Here is a 27,204-nt window from a genome sequence, read left to right as displayed (position 1 = left end):
GAGGCCCTGCCGCCCTGGCCTTCCACCCTGGCTCCGCCTCAGCCACTTCCCACTCTCTGGCTCCCAGAAACCCTCCCAAGCGCGGGAGAGTTACTGGGAGGTCCCCAGTAACCGCCCCCCCTCCTCCTCAGCCCGTCTCTGGGGTTCCCACCCCCGATGAATCACCAAAAAGGGACCTCGCCTTCCTATGGGGTCCAGTCCTGTGGGCCCCATAACCCCACCCAGGGGGGGATGATGCCGCGTCCTCAGTCCCGGGGACCCCTTCCAACCTGCCAGGTGAGAGTCCGCCTGCTGCCACCGGGTGGCCCCCTCGCCTGGGGTGGGTGGGGTGGACCTTACTTACAAGGGGCGGTGAGGGAGGGCGGGGTAGACAGGTTGTCAGAAGCAGGGAAACCCAAGGGTGGGGGTGCTGGGATCCACTGGCCGGTCAGGCTCTTCCACAGAGAGCCCGCGTTTGCCCATCCCGTTCTCCAGTGCAGTCTGAGGAGGAAATCTCTTCCAAACCCCTGGGGTTCCAGCTGCTGGGGGGGGCACTCAGGGCTGGATGCCCTGGCTGGGCTCCCTCTCCCTCCTGCCCACGTCTGTCCTCATCACCCTCGCCTCTTCCCTTGGGGAAGCTGAAGTCTGAACTGGACGTGCTGGTCACCAAGTGCCCTGAGGAGCCCCTGGAAGGCGACATGTCCAGCCCCAACTCAGCGGGCACACAGGTAAGGAGCGGCGGGGCTTCACCGCCGGAGCCCCGGCCCGGCAGACGCTGCCACCCCGGTGACCAGGGTGGCCTCTGGCCCTAGGACCCCCTGCTCGGGATGCTGGATGGGCGGGAGGACCTGGAGAGAGAGGAGAAGCCTGAGCCGGAGTCTGTGTACGAGACCGACTGCCGCTGGGACGGCTGCAGCCAGGAGTTCGACTGTCAGGAGCAGCTGGTGCACGTGAGCGGCGGCGGCTGCGGCGGGCGGGGCGGGACCCTGGAACTCCGCAGGCCGCGCGCGGGGAGCGGGGGCTTGGCGCGGACCAGGGGCTTGGCGCGGACCCTGGCCCACCGAGGGCGGAGGCGGAGGCGGAGGCGGGCTTGATTGGCAGGCGGGCTTGATTGGCAGGCGGGCTTGATTGGCAGGCGGGCTGTGATTGGCAGGCGGGGCAGGGAGGCACGTGGCGGGGCTGGGGGCGCCCAGGAAGCCCGGGGCTCGGCCTGGGGGCCTCAGAGCCCTCGCTTCTCCTGCAGCACATCAACAGTGAGCACATCCACGGGGAGCGGAAGGAGTTCGTGTGCCACTGGGGGGGCTGCTCCCGGGAGCTGCGGCCCTTCAAGGCGCAGTACATGCTGGTGGTGCACATGCGCAGACACACGGGCGAGAAGCCGCACAAGTGCACGGTGAGCGCCGGCGCCTTCGGTCCGGCCGCCAGAGCGCCAGAGCGTGCGTGGGTGCTGCGCGCGGGAACGCGGCCGGACCGGGCGCGCCTCTCCCCTTGCTTTTAAACGCAGTAACATGCTCTTGTGGGCCGCGAGGGCCCTGCGAGCCTGAGGGCCCACTCCGCTGAGGCCGAGGCCGGCCCCTGCGGCCATGGGGTCACATCGGTCATTTCGGGGCGCGGCTCGCCCTCCCCTGCCCAGCCGGAGAGGCCCAGAGCATCACCTCCGCGTGCTTGCAGCCCCCAGCTTTTCTGACATCCCAGTTCTCTTTTAGTCTTCAGAGCTTTATTTATACCTTTATGTGTACAAGAACTGGGGTGTAGGCCAGAGGTGTGGGGGTGAGAGGGCTCACCTGAGACAGCGAGTCCCCCCAGTTCTTGCCTGCCCTTGTCCCCAAATTTCAGGGACTCTCCTGAAGCCCCGATGCTCTTCAGCTTAAGTTACAGTCTCCCGTGGATGTCCCCTTTGGGATTTGGGGTTCCCCTATTACCCACATCCTGCTGTCTGAGCGATCCTTTCGCCCCATGTCCTCCAGTTCGAGGGGTGCCGGAAATCATACTCGCGCCTCGAGAACCTGAAGACGCACCTGCGCTCACACACGGGCGAGAAGCCGTACACGTGTGAGCACGAGGGCTGCAGCAAGGCCTTCAGCAACGCCAGCGACCGCGCCAAGCACCAGAACCGCACCCACTCCAACGAGGTGAGCGCCACCACGCGCCCCCGGGCCTGGGCAGAGCCCTCAGAAATCCCCCAGCCCGCACCCCTCCAGCCAGGTGAGTTTCCCTCCATGCGCATCCATCACCCTGGCAATTCCCATGTGCTGCCCCCCCCCCCGCTCCTCTGTCACTAGAGGCAAGGGGACCCCAAGGCTTCCACTGCTAAATTTGCGGGGTGCCCCAGGCCTGGGTGCCCCCCGTCTTTCCCAGGTCCGGAAGTCTGCTCTCATCATCTCCCCGTGCTTCACATCTTATCTTTCACTCCAAGGGCCCCCACTCTCCTCACTGCCTTGGATGCTGTGGGTACCCTGAACCCCCCCTTCCTCGCTCCCAGGCTCTCCTACCCTCCACCCCCCTTCGAGCCCGGTGTCCTCTGTCCACCACAGAAGCCGTATGTCTGCAAGCTGCCTGGCTGTACCAAGCGCTACACAGACCCCAGCTCGCTTCGAAAACACGTCAAGACGGTGCACGGGCCGGACGCCCACGTGACCAAGCGGCACCGGGGCGAGGGCCCCCTGCCCAGGCCGCCGGCCCTCGCCCCGGTGGAGCCCAAGAGGGAGCGGGACGGAGGCCCCGCCAGGGAGGAGAGCAGACTGGCCGTGCCGGAGGGGGCCGTGGTGAGCCCCCCCCACCTCTGCCAGGCGCGGCCAGACCCCCCGCCCCAGACCTAAAACTTTGACCTAAATGCAGGATTATGCTCAAGGGCTGGTGCAGCCATCACACAGACCTTGGTACGTGGTCCTAAAGTGTGTAGGATGTTTCATTTCCTGTGCTCCTCAGAGCAACTTCATGAGAGAGGAACTTTCCTCATTCTCAGTGAGGAAACTCAGGCATAGAGAAATTGCCTAAAGTGGTAGAGCTGGACCACAAGCCTGCACCAGGCGGCCAGTGCTCCCGGCGGGCGGCCAGTGCTCCCGGCGGGCGGCCAGTGCTCCTGCCGGGGGCTGTCTCCATCCCACAGCCTCTCCGTGCCTTTGGGCCTCCTCTCAGCCCCAGAAGTGGCTGGAACACAAGCAGTAGCCACTGGCCATCCCGGGGCGGGCGGGGGGCGGGGGGCAGTGGAAAGGGAGGGGCTGCGTCCTCAACCCTCATCTCCCCACAGAAGCCACAGCCCAGCCCCGGGGCGCAGTCGTCCTGCAGCAGTGACCACTCCCCAGCAGGCAGCGCAGCCAACACCGACAGCGGTGTGGAGATGACCGGAAACGCAGGGGGCAGCACGGAGGACCTGTCCAGTTTGGATGAGGGGCCTTGCGTCACTAGCACCGGTCTGTCCACGCTTCGTCGCCTGGAGAACCTCAGGCTGGACCAGTTCCATCAACTCCGGCCCGTAGGGCCCAGGGGCCTCAAACTGCCCAGCTTGACGCACGCCGGTGAGCTGTGGGTGGGGCGTCTGCGTGCTGGGCTGATCTGGACCTTCCGGCAGGTTGGACGGAGATCGTCGCCCTCAGGGCTGCCAGACAGCACCTCTGTTCAGCTGGGGCAAGGTCCCCTCCCTCCCTTCCTTCCTTCCCTCAGAAAGTCGCTGCCCCCCAGGAAGCCTGCTGGAGTGCCTTCGCGGGGCTGGCAGCGAGCGGCCTGTGCAGCTGTTCTGCAGCCCAGAATCCCGGCGGCCCCGAACAGAACGGGCGGAGGAGGAGGGGGAGGACCCGGGCCGCGTGGTCAGCCTCAGGAGCTGTCCGGCTTCCAGGACACGAGTGTCCATCAGGACGGCGGGAAGATTCAGGAGCCTCCCTGACACCCCACTTTGCACCCTCACTTGCAGGTACCCCTGCGTCCCGCCGCCTGGGCCCCCCAGTGTCGCTCGACCGCCGCGGCAGCAGCTCCAGCAGCGTCAGCTCCGCCTACACCGTCAGCCGCCGTTCCTCCCTGGCCTCCCCCTTCCCCCCGGGCTCCCCGCCCGAAAACGTGGCGTCCTCTCTGCCAGGCCTCACACCTGCCCAGCACTACGGGCTCCGGGCAAGATACGCTTCGGCCAGGGGAGGCAGCACCCCGCCCACGGCAGCGCCCAGCCTGGACCGAATGGGGGTCCTTCCCGCACCTCCCTGGAGGAACCGAGCTGAGTACCCCGGGTACAGCCCCGGCGCGGGCGTCACCCGGAGGGCCAGCGACCCGGCCCGGGCTCCCGACCGGCCCGCCACAGCCCGCGTCCAGCGGTTCAAGAGCTTGGGCTGTGTCCACACACCCCCAGCGATGGTCGCGGGAGGACGGAACTTCGACCCCCTGGCCCCTGCCTCCGTCTACTCACAGCCACCCAGCATCACTGAGGATGTCACCATGGACGCCAGAGGGCTGCGGGAGGAGGCAGAGGCTGGGCGCTCCATGGTGGGCAGCGGCGTGAACCCCTATGTGGACTTCCCAGCTGCTGACCCCCTGGGCTACGGGGGGCCCGAAGCAGCCGAGCCTTATGGAGCCAGGGGTCCAAGCTCCCTGCCTCTGGGGCCCAGTCCTCCTGCCCACTACGGCCCCAACCCCTGCCCCCAGCAGGTCTCCTATCCTGACCCCACCCCGGACACTTGGGGTGCGTTCCCTCCCCACTCCGGGCTGTACCCAGGCCACAAGGCTCCCGCCGGAGCCTACAGTCAGTGTCCTCGTCTCGAACACTACGGACAGGTGCAGGTTAAGCCGGAACAGGGGTGTCCGGTGGGTTCCGACCCCACAGGGCCGGCCCCCTGCCTCAGTGCTCATCCCAGCGAGGGGCCTCACCCACAGCCCGTGTTCTCCCACTACCCCCAGCCCCCGCCTCCCCAGTATCCCCAGCCTCGCCCCGACTACCTTCCTTCAGAGCCCAGGCCCGGCCTGGACTTCGAGTCCCCCACTCATTCCACGGGCCAGCTCAAGGCTCAGCTCGTATGCAACTACGTCCAGGCTCAACAGGAACTGCTGTGGGAGGGCGGGGGCCGCGGGGAGCCTCCAGACCAGGAGCCTCTCTTTCAGACCCCCAAGTTTCTAGGAGGGTCCCAGATTGGGCCCAGCCCTGTCAAGCCCCCAGTGGCCCCATGTGGGCCCGGCTTTCCACCTAACCTGCCCAGTCACAGGCCAGGCCCCTACCCACCCCCTTCACCTTGCCATGAAACCTTTGCCGCGGGGGCAAGCAGGGCACCCCACCGAGCAGCACTGCCCCGGCTCCTGCCCCCACTGCCCACTTGCTATGGGCCCCTCAAGGCGGCGGGCACCAACCCCAGCTGTGGCCATCCGGAGGTGGGCAGGCTGGGCGGGGGGCCTGCCTTGTACCCGCCCCCTGAAGGGCAGGTGTGTAACCCCCTGGACTCTCTCGACCTTGACAACACTCAGCTGGACTTTGTGGCTATTCTGGACGAGCCCCAGGGGCTGAGTCCTCCCCCTCCCCATGACCAGGGAGACGGCTCGGAACACCCCCCTGCCCCCGCTGGAGCCCCCAACATGGCGGTGGGCAACATGAGTGTCCTGCTGGGGTCTCTGGCCGGGGAGACACAGTTCCTCAACTCTAGTGCCTGAAGAGTGGGGCCCACCTGTCACAGAGCCACGGGTCCTGAGGGGGTTCCATCCCCACGGACAGAGGTGGGGTGGGGGGAGGAGCCACATCCCGGCTGGGTCCCGGGGTGGGAGGTGTGGCCTGGGGGTGCGGTCTGTACGAGTTCTGAGGAAGAGTCTGATCACGACAGTTTCCTGACAATAAAGGAACCGCATCAGAAAGTGCCCGGCGTGGGGTATCGCTCCCTGGGGGGGGCGGGGAGGCCCCACCCCGCCCCATCCCAGCCCTCGGCTGGCAGGCGCACAGAGCTAGGCACGTCAGTCACGGAGCCAGAGGCTTTACCAGGGGCCCAGCACCGCCGCCCCCCCCCCACAAGGGGGCGCCCCGGGGGCGCGGGCCGGTCAGGGTCCGGGGAAGAGGCTGGGGAAGTCCGTGAGCATCATCTGCACGAGCTGCCCCGGGTAGAGCGCGTGGGCCGCGGGGTCGGCCGTCTCCTGCTCGGGCCGGAACAGGGTGGGTCCAAACACGATGCCCAGGTTGTGGGGGGTCATGCGATTCTTGTCTGAGTGCGCGATCACCCTGCGGGCGGGGTCAAGGCGCCGTCAGCAGAGCAGCAGTCTTGCCACTCGTAAATCTAAGGGGGGCTCCGCGGAGACCCTCAGGACACTCCCCAATGCTGCGGCCGCTCCTTCCCAGCCTCTGCGGCTGCCCGCAGCGACCTCTTTGCTCACTGACCATCCTGTCTCGTGGCCCAGACCCCACTCAGCCCCACCAGCCACCACCGCTGTCCCGCAGGAGGCCCAGGGGCGGAGGCAAGGAGACTGGCATTTCTTGTTTCTCCCGCTTCTCAGTTCCTTATTCTCTCACAGCACCCCTGGGCTTCCTGGCCCCCATTTCCCCAGGCCATGCTGACCCACCAAGACCCTGCACAGAGCTGCCTGTTTCCTCAATCAGCTCAGGTGCTTCCCAGCCTGCACCCTGCCTGCCCGGTCCCTGGGCCCAGGCCGGCTCCCAAGCCGCTGCCTGCAGGCCCTGCACATGGCTCCCGCACGAGCAGGACAGACCCTGCGCCAGGCCCGCTGACCTGCACAGGTGCTCCAGGAGGTAGCGCAGAGTGTCGTGGTTGGGCTTCGGCATTGAGCCTATCAGCTCCTGCACCTGAGAGAGGCGCTGCTCTGATTCCGAGAGTGCTGGGGAGAGGACGCAAGGCCAGGGGTGAGGTTAGGGCGGTGCTGGACGCTGGGCAGACTCGGCCTTGCCCGGGCCGACATCGTTAATCTACCCTTGTTTTCTTTTTCAGCCTTGGAATTCTTTTTAATTCGGTTCTCTGAACAGTCACCAAAAAAAAATTGCAGGGCCCTGCCTGGTGGCACAAGGGGTTAAGGCGCAGCTCTACAATCTATCCGCAGCCACTGAGCACAAGTTCCACCCGGCCAGGGAGGGGCCCCAGGGCGCGGCAGCCCCCTCCTGCCTGCCCGCTGCTCCCCCAGCAGTGGGTTTCAGTGGATCCGCCTGTTCTGCTCCCCACTCTGTCCCTGGGGAGTCCTCTCACCCCACCCTCAACCCACACCTCTGGCCTGCACCCCAGCTCTTGTGTGCGAAAATAAGTAAATCTTAAAACAAAACAAAACTGCAGTTGGTGTGTGGGTTGCAGGTCGTGCTCCAAGGCCAGGTGGGGCAGAAGAGCACGGAGCTGTTAGGGCTCAGGACTCCCCTCAGCGCAAAGGCCTCACCCGACCCCAGCTCTCACCGAGGGCAGCTCGGAATCGAGGCAGCAGCAGGGGCGGGACCAGAGGCTGGGGAAGCTCCCTGAGAAACAGCTTCAGGGCCCCCGTGACCACGTGGATGTCATCCCACTCCGCGCTGTCCAAGTCCAGCCGGGTCTCTGAAGATGCGGAGGGCAGAGACGGTCAGCGCCCGAGAAGGCGGAGGGGCTCAAAGGTGGGGGCCAGAGTTTGAAGACCGGGTGAAGGCCAAGCACAAGAACAGACCCAGAGCCGAGCAAGACAGCAGACCGGAGTTGGAAACCCTCCAGGAGACGGGATGGGGGAGACCCGGGGGACACAGAGGCCCATGCAAGCACCTTGTCCTGTTTGTTCTGGGAACATGTACCTCCCGTCAGAGGTGACCGCCCGTTCTGCAACACGTGTGAGGAGAGAGCAAGAGGTAAGATGCGCCGTCCCGGCCTGAGGCCCCCCGCCAGCCAGCTGGAGCCGCCTTGAGCCTGAGGTGCAGTCCTGGCACCTGCCCCGTAAGCCCTCTCACCTCTGTCCACCAGGAAGCGAAGCTTCTGGACCACCGCCAAATTCCCACTCACCCGGTAAATGCCATCTACATCTAGGCCTAGACCAGAGGGGGGAGCAGGTAAGGGTGCGCGTGGGGAGGACAGGCAAGGGGGGGGAGGGGCACGCGTGGGTGAGGGATAGCGGTCCCAGGACAGGCCGCTGGAAGGCAGGGAGGAGGTGATTCTGGGGTCTCCTGGAAATGACCTCTCTTGTCCACAGCTGCAACGCAGAGCTGCACAAAGCTGGGCACGGTGTCCCCTTCCCGCTGGCACAGTGACTCCAACTGGCAGCCGAAGACCTGGTCTGTTGAAGGCAGAGTGATCCCTGAAAGCTCCTCTCAGCACAGGTTTCCACCCAACGTTGCCCAAGGCCGCCACCCCTTTCCTGGCTTCCTGTTGCAGGCCTCGGCAAGGAGGTGCACCATGCATGCCCTGGGCATTTGCAGCCGTGAGAAAAGCAGTGGGCGCAGAAGACTGCTGGCCTAGCTGGCCAGGCTCTACTCTGGGCTTGCTGGAAGTTTCCTCATCCGTGCAATGGGCTGAGGCCCAGTTCAGAGTGTGGGTGCCTGGACGCTAAGGCCGAGGCCCAGGAGGAAAGTGCCGGCCCAGCCCACCGTACCCCGGAGCAGGCCCCGCTCCTGCAGGCTTTGCAGGGGCGGCCTCTTGGCGATGAGCCGCTTGAGCTTGCTGCGCACGCGGCTCTGCTCCGTCCCTTCCCGCCGACCTTTGGGGAGCAAATGGAGAAGAGCCTGAGGGCAGGGCCGGCAGGCAGGCCGCAGGCGCCCCCTGCCCTCGCTCCCGCTCCCCGCGGCCGCTTACTGGAGCTCCGGAGGCCGCCGAGGCGCAGCAGCGGCCTGGGGCCCCGCTCGGACTCCTCTTCTTCGTCCTCTCCCGCGCTCAGCTCCCCCAGCTCGGCGGGGCCGGAGCCCGACAGGCGCAGCTCCAGGGGGTTCTCGCGGTCCTAGACCCAGGCGGAGGGGTTGGAAGACAGCCCGGCGCCCCGAGTGCAGCCAGGAGCCCACAGGCCCGGCTGGGGCCCCACCTCCGCCGCGCACCCCAGCGTTCCCTGAACCCCGCTCCACCCTCTCGCCCACCAGGCGCTCGATGACCGCCCGCAGCGCGCCGTGCCAGGCTCTCAGCTCCGGCTCCTGGTCCGACTGCAGCAGGAACTCGTGGCCCGGGACGGTGCGGATCTGCGGGCGCGGGGAAGGCTCAGTCGGGGCGAGCAGAGCAGCGCCAGCCGCAGGGGCGGAGGCGGACGCGCGCGAGGCCGCGCGGAAACGGAGGCCCGACGTCGCGGGCGGGTGGCGACTCGACTCACGTGCAGGACGTTGCGCCGGCTGGACAAGTGGCGGCCGTGGGCCAGCGCCGCCCCGCGAAGGTCCACGCTGCTTTCCGGGCGGCTGCCCGCTGGGCCCTAGTGAGGGTGGAAACTGAGGCAGGGCCGTGCGCTCCCAGCCGGCCCAGGCCGGCGGGGGGCCGGCTGTCCCCCTCTCTGGGGCTCTTTCCTACTCTCTGCGCGAGGGCGCCCCCACAGCTGACCCGAGGAGGATGACAAGTGTGCCTGAAAGACGCCGGCACCCCGTTTTCCTCCACCCTGTCTTCCGCACACTCACCCAGAAGGAGGTGGGGGAGGCAGGCGGGGGCTCCCGGTAGAACACGAGGCTGTTCCCAGCTAACACCACCCAGGACGGGCCCCAGTTCTTCCTGCGGGGGCACAGGGCAGTGGCAGAAACGCAAAGGTCACTTAGGCTGGCCAGGGCACCCTCCCAACCCTGGCCGGCCTCTGGGCCCCGGCAGCCCGCCCCAGCCGGTCCCTGTTCTCACCTGACCTTGCGCCCGCCCTGGGCGATCTTGGTCACGTTGAGGTGACCAGACTTTTCCACCTCCTGGGAAGTGGAGCAAAGGTCACCCAAGGTCTGTCACAGCCCACAGGGAAAGTCCTGTGGGCTTGCCCAGGAGTGGGGGCCTTTAAAGTTGGGGGGTGCGGAAGACTGGCTCAAGAGGATATCCAGAGAATACTCAAAAAGAGGAAGCTGTTCCTAAGAAGAAGTTGGGAGCTGGGGGGGTCTTGACATTCACCAGGAGGCGGGGACTTACGTGGGGGTCCTCGAGGACCTGGGGCAGGGGTCGGGGGGACAGCAGGGCTGGAGGCTGCTCTGAAGGGCAATGCTGGGAGCTCCCCTGATGGAGGCCGGGGGGGCCCTGAGGGAGGACATTAGAAACCGGTTGGGTATCCTTAAGGTTGGGATTCCCCGGCTGTAAGGGGAAGCGGGGTGCCAATGTGAGCAAGGGGCAGGGTGGTGGGTGTGGAAGAACACCTTGCACAAAGAGAAAGCTGTGGAAGGATGACTCTCGCAGCCTGTGATCTGGGCGAGGGCGAGCGCTCACCTGCGGGCTGAGCAGTTCTGGGCTCCCAGGCTGGTCTCCGGGGTGGTCTCCAGGGCTCTTGGCCTGAGGGTGCCGGTCGCCGTGGTCCCTACTCTGGGTGGGTGTCCCGTCCATGGAGTCAGGGTTCTGGGGGAGCAGGAGGGAGAGCTGCACCCCAGGCCACCCCCACGGGGCTCTCTACACCTTCTCACCATTGAGGCTTCTGAGGGCCCCTGGGGGAGGGGGTGAGGGGGAGAGAAAACGCCCCGGAGGCTCCCGGGAGGGCAGGTGGGGGGGCGTGCAAGGGGCTCACGGGCTCGCGGGCTCGCGCGCGCCGAGGGGGCTTCCAGGACTTGCAGCCGGTCAGCGAGTTCACGTAGAAGCAGCGTCCGGAGCTGAGGTCCAGATGCTGCTCCCAGGCGTCCAGCCTCTGCAGCGGGGGGCACGCGGGGTTGGGGGGCGGGGAGGAGGGGCAGCGGCGCAGGTCCACCAGGTTGCAGTACACGGGGGGCTCGGACATGGGGGGCTGGGGGCCTGCCTGCCAGAGAGGGGAAGCAAGGGGTAGGCGCCTGCCGGGCCGCCCCGTCCCCCTAACGCCTCCTCTTCTGTCCCCTACCAGTAGTCCTCACCTGGCCTCTGGCTGGGGTGCCCCCCGGGGCTGGGAGAGGGGCCCCAGGGACTGTGGCCGGCCTGTGTTGTTTTATTTCATTTTCTAACCCTCCCTCGGTCTTTGCTTTTCTCCTCACTTCCTGTTGCCAACTTCCCGCCTCCCCCACTCCACCCCACCCAGGGCCACAAGAAAGGGGAACAGGCTTTGGTGTGTACATGTAAGGGGCGGGTTTGGGGAGCACCCACCTACCGCCCTCACATCCTCCCGGTAAGAGCAGATAGAGAGGGGTCGGAGACCCCAGCTCCCGCAGCCTGGGCCAGGTCTGGTTCATCCACCAGCCAGGGAGCGGGGCCCCCTCCCTGGAGGGACTGGCGGTGCTGAGCCGCAAGACAGGGGTTGTGTCTGTCCTGCCGCCCCGAGGGCCCAGCGGCGCTGACTCACCCTGCTGCTGCTGGCCTCCATCAGAAGGTCTTCCTGGGAGCGCGACCTCCTGCGCTGCCCCTCCGGGAAGGGCTGCTGGACGGTGGGCCTCAGACTGGTGACGCTGACACTTCTCCACATTTTGGGGGGGAGAGGAGGAGGCAGACCGGAAGTAGCCCCCTCTCCATCTCCACCCGGGGGTGCCTGAGACAGGTGCAACTCCCCCAGGGAGCCGGGGAGCAGCCGGGGGCCTGGAACAGAGGCTGGAGAGAGGGTAGGTGGTCAGAGGCGTGGTCGGACCGAAGCGGGCCACAGGCCGAGAGAGGACAGGGGCTGTGGAAGGGACGTGCGCCTAGAAGTCTTGAGGGTCGGAGAGGCGATGGGGTGCCAGGGTGGGCGTGGGGAGTAGGCTGATCAGAGTGGGTAAGGAAGGGGGCGAGCAGCAGCGGCAGTCCTTTGGCAGTGCCCAGCGGCCACGGCGGTGGGGGTAGGGAGAGGGCTCACTCACCAGGCCTCTGGGGAGTTTGGCCAGCGGCAGAGGCAGTCGGGCTCCGGGGAGGGGGGGGTCCCTCCTCTATCATGTAGGCAGCAGGCACGAAGATGGGCCGAGACGTGGAGGGGGCGCCCAGAGGCCTCGCCAGCCACCAGTCTGAGTTGGTCTTTCGGAGCAGTAGGAACCTGTCCCCTTCAGCCAGAGATACCTGCCGGCCATCTGCCGCAGTGTAAGTGAAGGCATAGAGGGCACAGAGCTGGGCTCCCCGAGATGCACTCCGGGGCCCCAGCCCTAGGCTCCCCCAGGCACTGGGCCACCACCTGCCTGACAGCATGGCGGTCAGTACTGTCACCTGTGAGAGAAAAAGGTGTTGGAGCTCCAGAAAGGGACAGGATCGACTGCCCAGAGGCAGAGAGACATGGTTCTGAGCAGCGTCACGGCGGAGACGAGCACAGGGGCTGTAAGAGCGGGCAGCCGGCCTGGGTGGGGGTCAGTGAAAGAGTGTCGGGCTATGAACGTCTGGTGCTGTGTGAGGAGGAAGTGTATGAGGTGAGAGAGGATGTGGCCAGCTGTGGGACCAGCGGGGCAGGAAATCAGAGAGCTGGCCTCGCGTGGTGATTTTACTCCCGCTGTCTGCGGGGTCCATCGGAAGGTGGACCGGAGAAGCTGGTCTGGGATTCTTGAGAGGACACCAGAAGACAGACAGAGTCAGCTCTGAGGTGGTGAAGGGCCCAGGAGACAGAGCTCACAGCTGGGGTTTTTTGAAAAACTGTCAGTCAGTCACCCTGTGTGAAATGTACAGGACGTCACTGTTTCCATCCCCAGTTGGCGGGCCTGGGGCTGCTTGCTTCCTGTGCAGGGCCAGAGAGCCAGAGCCAGAGTCGGGGACTACTCTGATCTGCCTTGAGAAAGTGCCCGGGAGGAGTAGCGAGGTTTAGTGTCAGGCAGAAGAACACCGGGGCCCTATCACCACTCCCAATCAATCCAGGACCGTTTTGGGGTGCCGAAAGCCTTGCTGGGATCCTTTATATAGGAGTCTCTAGGGTGGGGCCCCCCACCCTAGAGAGGGTTCAGTCTTCACTCTCTCAGAAGGAGCAATCACGGACCCCCTGCGTGAAGGATGTGTTGGGTACGGAGATCACAGCGAGGAGGGCGACAGACACCGCCTGGCGGTTTGGAATTTAAGTACAGACCCCGCTACGGACACGGTACAGTTAGTGCCTGAGTCAGGACCCCGGGAAAGCAGTGCAGCTGCGATGCCAGGGCCGGCACCCCGGGGTGGCTGGCGGTTTCGTTCTGGGGGAGGTAGGCGCTGACTTCCTCTACCAAGTGTCAGAGCTTTCAATTTCACACTGGCGTTTCCCTCTCCCCTGGCCGCCCCCCCCCCCCCCCCCTCCGCCCCCCCCCCCAGTGTGGGGGCTTGGAGAGATGGAGTAGGGAGTGCACCCCCATCCTGGTGACATCGGAGAGGCAGCTCTTTCCTCTGACCTGTGATCTGAGTCCGGGTTGCAGGTACCAGGCTTCTGCCTCAGTCACCTTTGCTTGTGCCCAAACAGCATCTACCCTGCAACTCTCCCTTCCCATTTCCATAACGGGCCAGTGGCGACGTTCCCAGTATCCTTCCATGCATCTGATCCGCTTCTGCCTTCTCTGCCGCGTGCTGGCACGTCCATCTCTCCCTCCTTTCCCACCAGCTTTTAAAGGCCCCTACGTCTCCCCCATCTTTGGATAAGCCTCCCTTTCTTGTGCTCTCCGGTTATCACCCTACCTCACTCTTCCTTTTCACAAGCTGGTTCAAAGTGTTGCTGACACACATGGCTTCTTGCCCCCTCTCCTTTTCAAGGTCACTGGGGTCGCCCCCGCCTTCGCATGGACGCTTTGTGGTCTTCCTGCACCCTGACAGTTCAGCAGCAGCCAACACACTTGACTGGCCTTTCCTCTAGACCCCGCTGGTGACCCTCTTGCTTTCTGGCCGCCCTATGTCATGCACAGGAAGGTCTCCCTTTGTTCGCTCCTTAAACCCCAAGATCTGTCTGAGATCCTATGCCCTCTGCTTCCTGTACATCCGAGGTGGTCTTATTCTCTTCCAGCTCAAATGACCTCCACATGCTCTCCAGTCCAGATCTTTCTTTGGAACTGCAGCCTATTACAATGCCCGCTGAAAAACTCCACTTGGATATTTCACAGGGACCACAGAAATAGCATGTTGCACACTGAACTTGGCCGCTTCGCCCAGTACCACAATTCAGTTACATTTAAAGTCAACAGACGCATATGGAATACTGAATACTGTATTGCCAGGTGGGGGCTCTCTGCTCGTCAGTGTCAGTTAAGATGACAAATATGGCCCCTGCCCGCAATACCATTAGAACACAGTGTGATCGCCACTCGGATGAGGGACACTGTCATCTGTGGGAGCACATAGCAGGTTCACTTGCGCATGCTTGAAACTGGACGACTGACCTGACTTCCTCCTCCTTTCTCACCTCTCAAATTTAACTGATGACTAAATCTTTCTGATCTACTTACTTTTTTTTTTTTAAAGATTTATTTATTCATATAGAACTGGGGTAAAGGCCAGAGATGTGGAGGGTGAGAGGCTTCACCAGAGACAGAGTGGGGAGCAGAACAGGCAGGTCGACGGAGTACACTGCTGAGGGGAGCAGCGGGAGAAGCAGGAGAGGTCTGCCACGCCATGTGGATCTCCTCTGAGGCAGGCGGGAATCGAACTCATGCGAAAGTGGCTTAAGCTTCTTAGTGCTGTGCTTTAACCCGCTGTGCCATCAGGGAGGGCCCTGATCTACTTACTTTTAAAAATCCCTATAACTGCCATGTTCTTCAGCAGGAATCATCTGCCTCCTCATTAACTTCACTGCATTCAGTAATGCTCTCCTTCAGTCCTTTCCTGACACAGCAACCAGAGAGACCTTTCTCCAACACAAATACACGCTTCTGCGCCTCTGCCCTAACCTTTCAGAAGTTTCTCACTGTCCTCAGAGTAGAGTGCACATTTTGCAGCATGCGTGAGGAGGCTTCTCCCCTCTAGCCCGCCGCGACCCCGCTTCCTGAAAGGGCGTGGAGGGCTCTGCAGCGCTGCAAACGCGGATTCCTCTGCTGAAGTGATTTCTCTCTCATCTCACTGACCTTCGCCCGGCTAACGGTTACTCGGTTCTCATCTGGCTCACTGGCACAGGAAGGGCCCTCTCGACTCCTGAGTCTGGCGGGGACCCAGAGCAGGACTCCCAGCCGTAATAGGCGTCAGTCACAGTTTGAGGATTTGATTTTCTGACTTTCCAGGAAGTCTGTGAAGTCTGCCAAGGCACAGCCTGTATGAATTCTGTTGATAATTGTATCTTCAATGCCTCAGTTCCTTCAGCGGTGAAATGAGAAGGAAAGAACCGAGTCTTCGTTTGTATTTTGCTAAACTCAACTGTTCTGCTACAGCAATTTAAGGGTAGAAGTTTGGTAGGGCTCAGACTGGTGACTCTTCTGCTCAGTGTGGGTGGCACTGAGCAGGGCCACTTGGTGTTCAGGTGGCCTGGAGAGCGTCACCTTAGTAGGGATGACTGGACTGCCGGGATCTGTCACTTGGAATGGCGACAAAAGACCTTCCCTGAATAGCGGTCTCAGGGTGTGAGACTTCTTACAAGGCAGCGCTGGCCACCGGCGGCTCTAAAAGCCTGGGCGGAGGAGTAAAGTTTCTGAAACCTGGCTTCAAAAGATCCAGACCGCCATAGAGCTTTTTGGGAATTAAACTAGTTAACATACGTAAAGTGCTTAGGAAGGTCGGAACCATCAGGGACTTAATTTTAAAGGGGTACAGAGGTGTCGTAGGGTGCATTTCTCACTTCTCCCTCCAGTGATGTAGATGTACCGTCAAACTCTCGCCTTCCTATTTCCTCTCAACCAGACCCACCTCACCGCTTCCCTCCCCCTTTACTGAAACTGTTTGGCGGTGCTGAGTGTTAACTTGTTCCATCAGTATTTAATAGTCACATTCTTTTTTTATTAATACGATCGCTACACTAATTTCGATTGTGTCCCAACTCGTGAAACTACATCATTCTTATTACTCGGGTGAAGAGTGGGCCACGATGAGTACCGCTGACAAGACATTATCACTCCAGCCTGGACCGGTAAACGCGAGCAGGCTCAGTGGCGCTGAGCGCTCCCACGTGCGCCCCAAAGGCGTCTCCCCTGGCCCGCCCACCAGAGTGCCGCTCTAGCACAGCCCCAGGGCACGCCCCCGACTCTATGCTACCCGCTTCCTGTTTCCCAGTGCTGCATGACGGGAGAAAGAGTCCGCTGTGCGGGAGGGTGGCGCGGGGCCGCCTGGCTCAGAACTACACTTCCCGACGTGCCTCGCGGCGGCCGCTCAGCCGGCAGGCGGGAGGCCGGTTCCGGTTGCATCAGCGTGCGATCCACGGCGAAATGAGACTGTTCGTGAGCGAGGGCGCCCCAGGGAGCCTCCCGGTGCTGGCCGCGGCCGGGCGGGCCCGGGGCCGGGCGGAGCTGCTCATCAGCACTGTAGGCCCGGAAGGTAGTCCGGCCGGTGCTGGGGTGGTGCGGAGGGGCGGGACCGAGCATGCCCCCCCCTTCCCGCAGGGGTCGCACCTGCCCCGAGCCCCCCACGGCGGCCCCCGCGGCCGCGGCCCCGGCCGCTCTTCCTCCCCGTCGCGCCCGCCGTCCGTCCCGGCCCGCCGTCGCCTTCAGTCGGCCAGAGCTCCCCTTTTCGCCTTCCCGCACCCCGTTCTAGCGAACCTCCCACACCTGCTCCGCACCCCACTCCTCCCTGCACTCGCACGCCCTCCCTCGTGTGACCACCCCCGGGAGCCTTTCTGCCGTTTTTAGGGCGCCCCCTCCTGAACCCCTCTTGGGGCTTACCGCCTCGTCGCCAGCTGCCATCTGGCTGACTCCAGCGGGTTTCGGCGCTGCTGCTCCTCCCTCTGCTGTCTCAGGCCCTCGGAGCCCGCCCGCCCCCAGTTGCTCTGGTTCTGCCCGCAGCGCTACCCCGTGCACCCCCTCCTCTGCGAGTCCCATCTGTTGTGTCCAGCTGGCAGGCTCAACTGCCCCGCTGCCCAGCGCTCTGGACCCACCCCTTTCAGGTCCTACCCTGCAGCCTCTGGGCCGGGTGGCCCATGAGCTTCCCGTTGCCCCGAGCGGTGCTAGGTTGTTCCTTCACGTTGACAAGCATCTCTTCTGCTTTTCCACCCACTTTCCTCTACATCAGAGTGTGTGGTCCCATTCCTGACCCGGCCTAAGGTCCCTGCCTTGCAGCTGGATAGCGGCAACTATCTCTTCACCACGAGTGCAATCTGCCGGTCAGTCCTGGTCTCTGATGCTGGGGAGGTCACTCAGATCAGGGTCTGCTGTCCTGTGCGACCGTCCTCCGTGCTTTTACTGTGGGCTGAGAGATGGGCTAGACGCAAGGGCCCGTCTCACTCCACTCTGTTGGCTCCCGGGGCAGGTATTTCTTCTTGCTGTCTGGCTGGGAGCAAGATGACCTCACCAACCAGTGGCTGGAATGGGAAGCAACGGAACTGCAGGTGGGGCTGCGACCCGGGAGCGCGGGCGCCCGACCCGGCTGGCCTTCCTGGCCCTCCTGACCCGTGTGCCTGCCTTCCAGCCAGCTCTGTCTGCCGCGCTCTACTACCTAGTGGTCCAAGGCAAGAAGGGGGAAGATGTCCTCGGGCCAGTCCGGAGAGCCCTGACTCACATCAACCACAGCTTGAGTCACCGGAGCTGCCCTTTCCTGGCCGGGGTGAGTGGGGCCTTCAGCTGGGCGCCCGGGGAGGCCGGGTGTCCTAAGAATTAAGAAGGAAGACAATTCAGTGTGCTCGGACCCCAGCGCTGCCACTTCCTGCTAGTGTGACCTTGAAAAATCACTCGACTCTAATCCTCTTGTTTCGTCTTTGAAACGGGGCAACACTAGCCCCTGCCTCCGGGTTGTCGTGAGCATTGAGGTGATTTACAGGGCTGACGCCAGTGTGACGTGTGCTCAGCGCTTAGGAAACCTTGGGCGTTATTAGTACCACTGGGAAGACACCGAAGATGGGCTTACCTTCCCCTCTTTGTTCCCCAACAAAGGAGACAGAATCTCTCGCTGACATCGTTTTGTGGGGCGCGCTGTATCCACTACTCCAGGACCCAGCCTACCTCCCTGGTGAGCGCTGGGGCTGTCTCGTGGGCCCTAACCCTGACCCCGCTGAGGGTTACACTGCAAGTTGAGGGCCGTTTAAGGTGCAGCTCCGCAGGGAAGTCGGTCACGGCAGAAAGATGACGAGGGAGCCGGGAAGGCCCTGGAGACCGCTCACGGAGGGAGGTTGTCCGCTGCTGCCTCCCCGCGCCAGGCCTTGCTGACGTGCTCCTGTGCCCGTAGAGGAGCTGGGCGCCCTGCACGACTGGTTCCAGACCCTGAGTTCTCAGGAGCCGTGCCAGCGCGCCGCCGAGACGATGCTCAAGCAGCAGGGTGTCATGGCCCTCCGGCCCTACCTGCAAAAGCTGCCCCAGCCCGGGCCCCTGGAGGGGAAGGCTGTCAGCAATGAACCTGAGGTTTGCAAAAGAGCACCGGGGTCCCCACAGAGCCTGAGTGCCGGGAGGGGCGGGGGGCGGCACGGAGGGGGACTTAGAGCGTGGCACGCTCTTCGCCGCACATGCCCCTCACCTGTGTGGGGCTCCCTCTCCTAGGAGGAGGAGCCGGCCGCCCTGTCTGAGGAGGAGATCGCCGCGGCTGTCACCGCGTGGGAGAGCGGCCTGGGAAGCTTGCCTCCGCTTCGGCCGCAGCAGAGCCCCGTGTGAGCAGGCGCAGATGAGGGGTTGGCTTCTTAGGTGGGAGCCGCGTAGAGCTGATGTCTGTCTGCTGCGGCTCCTTCGCTGACTCTTTTTTAATTTCCCAGCTTTTTCCTCTCAGACTTCCTTTGTTTGGCTTTTTGAAGATTTACTTTTGTAGAGAACTGGGGTGTAGGCCAGAGGTGTGGGGGGATGAGAGCACTTGCCAGAGACAGAGTGGGGAGCAGAACAGGCAGATCTACTGAGACCCACCGCTGAGGGGAGCAGCGGGGAGACAGGCGAGGGCTGCTGCGCCCTGGGGTCCCTCCCTGGCGGCGATCGAACTCGTGGTGCAGGGGCTGTGGAGCTTCACAGTGCTGAGACTTAACCCTGTGCCACCAGGGGGCCCTCTGGCCTTTAATTTTGGAGGGTTTGTGGGGGAAAGACGTCAGCTATACACGGACCTGTGGCGCAGGCCAGAGTGCATGCCCCAGCCCCCTCTGACGCTTTCCCCCACAGAACGTCTCGTCTTCCCGGCCAGGTTGCCTGTGGCTGGAGAGAGGAACGTGCTCATCACCAGTGCGCTCCCCTACGTCAACAACGTCCCGCACCTCGGGAACATCATTGGCTGTGTGCTCAGTGCTGACGTCTTTGCCAGGTGGAGCCAGCTGCTGAGCGGGGCCCTTGCGGGGAGTGAGCCCCAGGGCAGGATGCCGCAGGGGGCAGGGGGAAGCTGGGGGGGCCGGGACAGGGCGGGGCGAGACGCCTCCCTGTGCCCCACGTGCCCTGCAGGTACTCCCGCCTCCGCGGCTGGAACACCCTCTACCTGTGTGGGACCGATGAGTACGGCACGGCGACAGAGACCAAGGCCATGGAGGAGGGCCTGAGCCCCCGCGAGATCTGCGACAAGTATCATGCCATCCACGCCTCCATCTACCGCTGGTTTGCCATCTCCTTCGACGTGTTCGGTCGCACCACAACTCCGCAGCAGACCACGTAGGTTTCCTCTGCCGCTGAGGCTGGAGGGCGCGGGCGGGGCAGCGCAGAGGCGCTCTGAGGGCGGCTTACGCTGCACCCCCAAAAGTGAGATCGCAGTGAGTCCAGAATGTACCCGAGGCTCTAGGGAGGGCTTGGTGTGCCCAGGAGCCTGACCGAGGGTTAAAGGAGCGGCTGAGAGAGGCCCTCACGGCCCCTCCTGTGTCCGGCCGGCAGGGAACTTCAGACACGGCCCTGCCGCCGTGCGTTCACAGCCCATCGCGGACGACCCCTGTGCGCGGCGGGCAGGCAGGCCCGGCTGACAGGCCCGGCTGACAGCGCCGTAGGGGTTGACAGCTGGGCAGATTTAACTGTAATTTTTAGGGCATGTTAATGAGCAGGCCTGCTCCCACCCTTTTGGGGAGTTTTGCTAGCTTTGTATTCAGCAAAATGAAGTAGCAGGATGAGTGTGCCTGAGGCCTCTGCACGCCTAGCAAAGTGCCCCAAAGGGGACTCTGGCCTTGGCCTCCCCCAGGGGCCGCCAGCCTCGGTTCTCGGCACTGGATTGAGTGGGAGTGGCAGGAGGGTGTGCCCCGTCCTCTGAGCTGCCCCTCCTGCCCCTGCGCCCCCACCAGAATCACCCAGGACATCTTCCAGCGCTTGTTGGCGCGAGGCTTTGTCCTGCAAGACACCGTGGAGCAGCTGCGGTGCGAGCGCTGCGCCCGCTTCCTGGCCGACCGCTTTGTGGAGGGCGTGTGTCCTTTCTGCAGCTACGAGGAGGCCCGGGGTGACCAGTGTGACAGGTGTGGCAAGCTCATCAACGCCATCGAGCTCAAGGTGAGCCGCAGGCCCCCTGGGGCTGTGACGAGGCCCTCAGCTCGCCCCTCCCGGGGCCTTTATGTCAGCCTCGGGGCCTGCCGCCGCGGCCCTCACCCGGCCTGCTTGTCCTGGCCCGGCGAGTGCCGCTGCCTCGGTGTGGCCCTCCCTGTGCTGTCCAGGCCGCCTGCGCTTCATTTTCTTCTCTACCCTGAGCACTGTCTCGTCTGTCCATGTTCCCTCCTTTGTCCGTTTTCTTCCACAAACATTTTGTGAGTCCTTCAGATAGGTTCGTTCCGATTCTAGTGTCTGGGGATGCAGAGTGAATGGGACAGACTCCGGGCAGGGGGCACCGGCTCCGAACAAGGGAATGCTGGCGTACCCCACTGCCCTGGGCGCGGCCCCGCCCCGATGGGTCCTGAGTCTGTGCAGGTTCCCCTCCTGCCAGTCCGTGGTGAAGTTTCATTTACAGATCAGGACAGGAAGAGGTAACAACGAATAGCCAACGAGGACAGTGCAGTAATGTGTTATAAAAAAGTGTATGTGAAGCTGTTTTATAAAGCCTCGAGCATTCTGTTGTACAGTCTTTTCAGATCTCAGTTGACCTTGTTTAGATGAAACGATGGAAAGCAAAACTGGATAAGGAGGAGCGTGGTAATGTGACTGCAGGAAAAATTACGGGGAAGATGTGATCGTAGTTTCTGGGGGAAGAAGAGTTTGATACTGGGGGGCTTTTCAGAGGGTGACACGGAGCCTAGAGTTTCGCTGCAGAACAGGGTGAGCAAGCCAGGCGTGAGTCGGTTACAGGGGTTCCAAGCAGAAGAACCAGGGGCGGGATGACAGCGCCGTAGACTGGGTTATTAGCAGTAGAAGTGAAAAAGAAGGCTGGCAGCATGTTTTGGGGGTAGAGCCCAGACCCCAAAGAAGTGGACACAGGCGATTTGGCCTGAGAAAGGAGTGAGGAAACGAGGACTCTGAGGTTTTGCCTGGAGCAACGCGGGGTGGCGCCGTCTGCAGACACAGGCCAGGTGGGGTGGCAGCTTCCCGTGGGGTCCCTATTGGTCATCCAAAGAGCGCTGTCAGGTAGGCAGTCGGGGAGAGGCAGGTGGGGCGAGGGCCCAGAGCCGCCTTCCGCCGTTAGCCCCAGCGTTTACCGGGTCAGCACCAACCCTAACCCTCACTCGCCCCTTCTGCTCGATTTCCCTTTCCAGAACCCTCAGTGTAAAATCTGCCGGTCTTGCCCTGTTGTGAAATCCTCTCAGCACCTGTTCTTGGACCTGCCGAAAGTAAGTGGCCCTCCCCCCCTGTCCGCGTGGCCTCTGCCCGGCCACGCAGCTGTCCCGAGTCCTCGCGAGTGTCTTACTGCCCACACGGGGTTGTACACGCACGTGAGGAAAGACGCCAGCAGGCGAGGGCACACGGGAGCCCGGGCGCGTGGGCACGCGGGCCTCCCGCGCCCCGCTCGCGCCTGTGTTGGGAAGACCCGTCCGCCCTGAAGCACTTCCGGTCGCTCCAAGTTGGAGCGCGGCCTGCCGGCCCTGGCCGCCTGCTTGCTCTTGGCTGCCGGTGTCTTCGCTGACTTTGCAAGTTAATAGATTTGCCTCCTTTTCTGACCTTTATTTGGAAATGGTTTCAAGCTCTCCCTCAAGATTGCAGGAATTGCAGTTGCTAGAACATCTTGGCCCCAACGAACCTCACGCCCCGGCCCAGCCTGCTGCGTGAGGACCCTGCCCGGTCGCCGCAGGGCATTGTGCCGCTCTGCTTACGCACGCACGTGTGTGCTTCCCAAGGGCAGGGGCATATTCCTGCCTGGCCACAGCGGCCACCTTAATTTAATGATGATGGTGTTCTGCTCTGCCGTGCGTACTCCAGTTCTGTCGCGTACGCCGGCGGTGTTCTTTGCGGCTTTCCTTTCCTGAAGACTCTGCCGGTAGCTCAGGATGGAGCGCGCTTATCTGCAGCAGTTCTGCAGCCTTCTCTTTCGATGACATTAGACACTGTAGAATGTAGGTGTGAGCTCCCTTGGCACAGTGGTCCTCACTCTGAGTCTGGGCGTTTCCTCACGGCCGCGCGCGGCCGTCCTGGCGGGCACATGGCTGCCACTGCCACTGTGTGGTGTTTTTCTCCTTGGAACTTAAGAGCGGTCTGTGGAAATACACTTCAGAATGCCTCGTTTTTCACGAAAAGTGCCTGCCACGTCAGGCACCGATACCTCATCCCCCACCGGCAGCGGTTCCAGGGTCTCCCGCCACACCCTCCCTCCGCAGCTGCACGTAGCGAGTCAGCGCCTCCCCCAGCGGGGTCCTGAGGCTGCCTCAGAGTCTTCCGCCTGTCCTCATCAGTTCATGTTCACACGGCACCCGTTTCGACCAGGGAGCGTCGGGTGGTGCCCGGGTGCCTCGGCGCGCTCCCGCCATGGTCCGGTTACTTCCTTCTTGGCTAACGAGATGTTCGCGCTTTACCTTGGTCCTGCCTGAGAACCAGCCGATTCTCACAAAGCCCTCTTGCCCGACGCTTGCTTCTTCCTGCTGCCTTGCTGTCGCCACTCTGCTTTTAGCAAAGAGAATTGGGCGTTTGTTGGTTCCACATAATGCTCGGGGTTCTGGTCCCTCCCGCCGCTCTCCTCCCTCCCTCCCTGTCTCGCACTCAGCTCTCCAGTAGCAGATGGCTCCGGCCCGGTGACGCGCTCGTCTGTGTAACCCCACCGCGCCCAGAAGGCCTTTCCGAAGGCTTCGCCCTCCCAGCACAGGGCGGCCTTTCGCATTTAGGGTTTGCCGGCAGCTTGTCCCCACGGAGGGCGCACAGCCATGAGCGCGTGCCCACGCCGCGTGTTTCCGTTCCGTGTGCTTGTTGCTGAAATAAGGAGACTCAGTCCCTTATCCCTGTCCTGGCTGACTTGTGTGCCGACTAGTCTGACACCAGTGTACCCCTGAAGAGCACGACGGCGCCCTGAGGGTCACTCCGGCCTCTGCTGCCCTCGCTTCTGTCGCCGTCGCTGGCTGACCGTCCGTGTGTTCACTCGTGCAAAGCAGAGCAGACAGACGCATGCGCAGACACCCTGATGGGCGGCCTGTGTGTAGCGCTCGCTGAGCGTACAGCAGGAGTGTGCTCTGTAAGGCCTTTGAATATTGCCTTTTATCTGACAGTACATTCTGGAAATTCTCCACACCAGGCCACTCCAAAGAGTCCCTAGAGATCTCCTGACCTTTTTCACAGCTGCGAACACGCATCATGTGCGTCGGTGTCACACCGCCCGCCCACCTCCCGATTCTGCCGTCCAGGGAGTCTCTGGTACTGGGCAGTGCAGGTTTACACGGCAGTCAGTGAACCCTGCCTATTTTTGTATTGTTGGAAGTGTACCTTAGGGTAAATTCCCTAAAAGCGATCGTTTGCAGAGGCAAGGATAACTGCATGAACCTTACTGCAAATTCCCCTCAGTGTTTTTCCTCAACACCTGTTACCCATTTTGCATTCCTGCCGGTCACGTGTGCACTGCACCCAGCCGCACCCCAGACACGTGCTTCTCTGAAGTGTGCTGTGGCGCTTAATGTGATCGGTCACGCAGACCGTCCCTTACGCAAATTGGTCCTTTTCTCCTAATAAAAGTGAGGCAAGCTTGTCTTCAAACTTGGATTGTCATAAAATGTGGACTCCCCTGAGAGTAAAGCCCTGGTACATACCTGCCTTCAGAATTGCGGGAGGATTCCTTAGCCTGCGTGCCGTTACGTGACATCAGCCCGGTCGCGCGTCGCTTGGCGCTTGGTTCTCTAGTGGTGTCTCCCAGGTCTTCTTGCCCCTTTGCTGGCTCTGCCTCGGCCTTTCTAGTGACCCTTAAGTATTTCACTGTAAGATACACCCACTCCTTTCCATTCTCAGCATGGGCGTTTCAAGCTCGTTTGACGACCCGCTCTCCGCGCGCATGTCACTGCACTCGCCGCGGGTACTTCTGTTGAGGAGGTGCGGAGCCGGTATATCGGAGTCATGCGTCTTGATTCTAATTAGATATTGAGATTCTATATTTAACTGTACATCGCGTGCCTCTGCCACCTCTGCCCGCCGTGTGTGAGACTTCTCCCTCCGTCCTCGTCTCCCTCTGCCCTCAGCTGGAGAAGAGAGTGGAGGCGTGGCTGGGGGCGACGCTGCCTGGCAGCGACTGGACACCCAATGCCCGCTTCATCACCCGTTCTTGGCTCCGGGACGGCCTCAAGCCACGCTGCATCACCCGAGACCTCAAGTGGGGAACCCCTGTGCCCTTAGAAGGCTTTGAGGACAAGGTAGGAGCCCTCTAGCCGTCGTGCGCAGCGCTTGGCCGCAGAGGGGGCGCTGTGATGCCCTCACATGCTGGAGCGGCTCGGCGAGGCTGGCAGTCCCTCCACCCACCACGCCCGTCCCCGCGACTCTCCAGGTATTCTACGTCTGGTTTGATGCCACGATCGGCTACTTGTCCATCACTGCCAACTACACCGACCAGTGGGAGAGATGGTGGAAGAACCCAGAGCACGTGAGCAGCTTTGTCAGCCTGTCGGTGCAGTGGGGAGGGGTGTGCGCGTTGAAGCCGGACCTGGTCTTCCTCGGGCCTTGGAACGTCTCAGGCATTCTGTCCCCCAACTCTGTTCATAGGTGACCCTGTATCAGTTCATGGCCAAAGACAACGTTCCTTTCCACGGCATAGTTTTTCCTTGTTCAGCCCTGGGTGCTGAGGACAACTACACCTTGGTCAGCCACCTCATTGCCACAGGTACTGTGGGCTGGAGACGGGGTGCTCACATGGACTGAGGGCTGAGGCAGCGCTTGGGACAAGATCCTGAGTGGTGCCTGCTCTTGAGTTAGGAGTTGAGACAAAATAATTAGAAATGCGAAGTTAACAAGAATCCGAGACATCAAATGTCTGAAGCTAGAACTTTGCAATGGAAAGTGAAAGGAATCTAACAAGGCCAGAATGGGCCCCCCAGAGGCCTTGGGGCTAAGATTCGGCACTGTCACCAAGCTGCGGCCTGAGTTCGCCCCCGGGCCAGGGAGGGACCCCCCAGAGCGCAGCAGACCCCTCCTGTCTGCCCACTGCTTCCCCAGCAGTGTTTCAGTCGATTTGCCTGTGCTGCTCCCCACTCTGGTGAATCCTCTCACCAACTCCCCACCTGTCCCTGTGCCTCCATTCTGCACCCAGTTCGTCCACACAGAAATAGAGTCAGTTAAAAAAAAAACAGGGAGGGCCTGCAGCTTCACACCCAGTGCTCAAGGGAAAGTGTTGCCGGGAGGTAGGGAGGGGAAGAGCTGGCCTGGGGGAGTGGGCTTTCAGCGGATGGCGCTCGTCTCTCTGCCCAGAGTACCTGAACTATGAGGACGGGAAATTCTCCAAGAGCCGGGGTGTGGGAGTGTTCGGGGACATGGCTCAGGACACAGGGATCCCCGCTGACATCTGGCGCTTCTATCTGCTGTACATTCGGCCCGAGGGCCAGGACAGCGCCTTCTCCTGGACAGACATGTTGCTCAAAAACAATTCTGAGCTCCTCAACAACCTGGGCAACTTCATCAACAGGTGGGACTCGGGGCGCAGCCAGTCGGCACGTGAGCGGGCTGGGCTGGCCACGTCAGGGGACGCGGAGGCCGCGTGTGAGCAGGAGGCACTGAGCGGTGGGCGCGGGAGGCCGGGTTCTTGTCTCCCGAGGCTTCGAGTGGGCTGTGTACACTCGGCAAGTTTAGGGGTTTGATTTAGCGAACGTGTCCAGGTTTTCTTTTCAATGCTCTCAGTAGACTTGGAAGTGTGTCCCCCTAGCAAGACTGTCACGCGCAGGTCCCTGAAGAACTCGGCTGAAGGAAGGGGCATGGCGTGGGGAGGAGGCTCCTTACACTCACGGCCACTGGTTCCTGTCCAGTCACGCGAGTCTAAAGAAACCTCTCCCGTGGCTCCCGCCCTGCCGTGTGGTCGTCCCCCACGTCTCAGAGCACTCGGGGAGCGCGGAGAGCGCGTCTCCCGGTCCGTCAGCCGAGTACTGGCTGTGCCAGTAGTTGCTTGACCCTTGTCAGGGCTCTCTGAGGGCACCTGTATGTGAGTGTTCTGTTACCTGCAGTCACATTTTTAGGGGGAAGAGGACAAGGGATTAATCTGCCTTCCAATGTGGGGGGGCCGGTGTCTGAGAAAACAATCATGAAGAGCAGGTCAAGTGCCAATGAGCTGGGCACTAACTCTCCCCTCTGCTTCCCTCCGCTGCGCCCGTCAAGAGCCGGGATGTTCGTGTCCAGGTTTTTCGGGGGCTCTGTGCCTGCGATGGTGCTCACCTCTGACGACCGGCGCCTGCTGGCCCACGTCTCCCGGGAGCTCCAGCGCTACCACCAGCTGCTGGAGAAGGTCCGGTGAGTTGCGGCGCCCGCCGGGGCCACGCGCCCGCCGGGCCCCTCCGCCTGACCCCCGGCTGCCCCCTCCCAGGATCCGGGACGCCTTGCGCAGCATCCTCACCGTGTCGCGCCACGGCAACCAGTACATTCAAGTGAACGAGCCCTGGAAGCAGATCAAGGGCAGCGAGGCTGACAGGTAGCTGGCTGGCGTCGGGAGCCCGGGCCGGGAGGCGGGCGGTCCGAGTCGGCCGGAGGCCCTGACCCCGTTTCTCCTCCGCAGGCAGCGGGCAGGGACGGTGACGGGTGTGGCGGTGAACATCGCTGCCCTGCTGTCCGTCATGCTGCAGCCCTACATGCCTGCGGTCAGCGCCACCATCCAGGCCCAGCTGCAGCTCCCGCGCGCGGCCTGCAGCGCGCTGCCCCCCGGCTTCCTGTGCACCTTACCGGCAGGGCACCGGATCGGCACCGTAGGTGTCTGCGGGGCGGACCACCCGCCTCCTGCAGTTCCTGCCTCTGCCACGTAGCCTGTGAGGAAGGGAGGGCCAGAGAACTTACTT

The 27,204-nt window shown here is 62.8% G+C and overlaps 3 protein-coding genes across 4 annotated transcripts in view; 2 read left to right on the top strand and 1 right to left on the bottom strand.

The window, feature by feature from the left end:
* GLI1 (GLI family zinc finger 1) overlaps positions 1–5,742 on the top strand; it is a 6,610-nt gene extending 868 nt beyond the window's left edge. The window contains exons 3-10 of the mRNA XM_004692420.2: positions 132–276; positions 618–707; positions 792–929; positions 1,223–1,372; positions 1,947–2,111; positions 2,514–2,744; positions 3,230–3,497; positions 3,890–5,742. Coding sequence (XP_004692477.1) covers positions 132–276; positions 618–707; positions 792–929; positions 1,223–1,372; positions 1,947–2,111; positions 2,514–2,744; positions 3,230–3,497; positions 3,890–5,601 — 2,899 coding nt within the window. The 3' untranslated portion in view covers positions 5,602–5,742. The remainder of the gene's footprint in view (positions 1–131; positions 277–617; positions 708–791; positions 930–1,222; positions 1,373–1,946; positions 2,112–2,513; positions 2,745–3,229; positions 3,498–3,889) is intronic.
* A 166-nt stretch (positions 5,743–5,908) lies between these two features.
* Positions 5,909–12,201, bottom strand: ARHGAP9 (Rho GTPase activating protein 9). Its single transcript, XM_012732346.1, has 17 exons — positions 11,771–12,201; positions 11,284–11,513; positions 10,546–10,770; positions 10,254–10,379; positions 9,963–10,067; positions 9,690–9,751; positions 9,479–9,569; positions 9,184–9,279; positions 8,957–9,055; positions 8,682–8,823; positions 8,482–8,586; positions 8,068–8,166; positions 7,844–7,921; positions 7,662–7,715; positions 7,329–7,463; positions 6,663–6,768; positions 5,909–6,157 (listed from the first exon to the last, which is right to left on the bottom strand). The coding sequence occupies exons 1-17, from the start codon at positions 12,087–12,089 to the stop codon at positions 5,980–5,982; spliced, it is 2,250 nt and encodes a 749-aa protein (XP_012587800.1). The 5' UTR covers positions 12,090–12,201; the 3' UTR covers positions 5,909–5,979.
* Positions 12,202–16,147: 3,946 nt separating this feature from the next.
* The window catches only part of MARS (methionyl-tRNA synthetase), a 12,322-nt gene continuing 1,265 nt past the window's right edge, over positions 16,148–27,204 (top strand). For both annotated transcript variants that reach the window (XM_004692613.2, XM_012732392.1), the window contains exons 1-18: positions 16,148–16,295; positions 16,986–17,076; positions 17,223–17,301; positions 17,382–17,516; positions 17,843–17,918; positions 18,135–18,307; positions 18,443–18,549; positions 19,065–19,181; positions 19,316–19,519; positions 20,134–20,335; positions 21,526–21,600; positions 24,418–24,588; positions 24,720–24,815; positions 24,935–25,052; positions 25,637–25,850; positions 26,534–26,665; positions 26,739–26,843; positions 26,928–27,114. In XM_004692613.2, coding sequence (XP_004692670.1) covers positions 16,187–16,295; positions 16,986–17,076; positions 17,223–17,301; positions 17,382–17,516; positions 17,843–17,918; positions 18,135–18,307; positions 18,443–18,549; positions 19,065–19,181; positions 19,316–19,519; positions 20,134–20,335; positions 21,526–21,600; positions 24,418–24,588; positions 24,720–24,815; positions 24,935–25,052; positions 25,637–25,850; positions 26,534–26,665; positions 26,739–26,843; positions 26,928–27,114 — 2,391 coding nt within the window. In that variant the 5' untranslated portion in view covers positions 16,148–16,186. The remainder of the gene's footprint in view (positions 16,296–16,985; positions 17,077–17,222; positions 17,302–17,381; positions 17,517–17,842; positions 17,919–18,134; positions 18,308–18,442; positions 18,550–19,064; positions 19,182–19,315; positions 19,520–20,133; positions 20,336–21,525; positions 21,601–24,417; positions 24,589–24,719; positions 24,816–24,934; positions 25,053–25,636; positions 25,851–26,533; positions 26,666–26,738; positions 26,844–26,927; positions 27,115–27,204) is intronic.

Source organism: Condylura cristata, unplaced genomic scaffold (genome assembly GCF_000260355.1).
Source record: "Condylura cristata isolate star-nosed mole 26May11 unplaced genomic scaffold, ConCri1.0 scaffold00034, whole genome shotgun sequence".
In the NCBI taxonomy this organism is placed as follows: Eukaryota; Metazoa; Chordata; class Mammalia; order Eulipotyphla; family Talpidae; genus Condylura; species Condylura cristata.
This window is presented reverse-complemented; position numbering and strand designations above follow the sequence as displayed.

Coding starts and splice junctions, on each gene's coding strand:
- ARHGAP9 (XM_012732346.1), bottom strand. CDS start 12,089: ATGCTGTCAGGCAGGTGGTGGCCCAGTGCCTGGGGGAGCCTAGGGCTG. Junction 9,056..9,183: donor GCCGGCGCAACGTCCTGCAC/GTGAGTCGAGTC, acceptor CCGCGCCCGCAG/ATCCGCACCGTCCCGGGCCA. Junction 7,922..8,067: donor TGCAGCTGTGGACAAGAGAG/GTCATTTCCAGG, acceptor CCTCTGGTCTAG/GCCTAGATGTAGATGGCATT.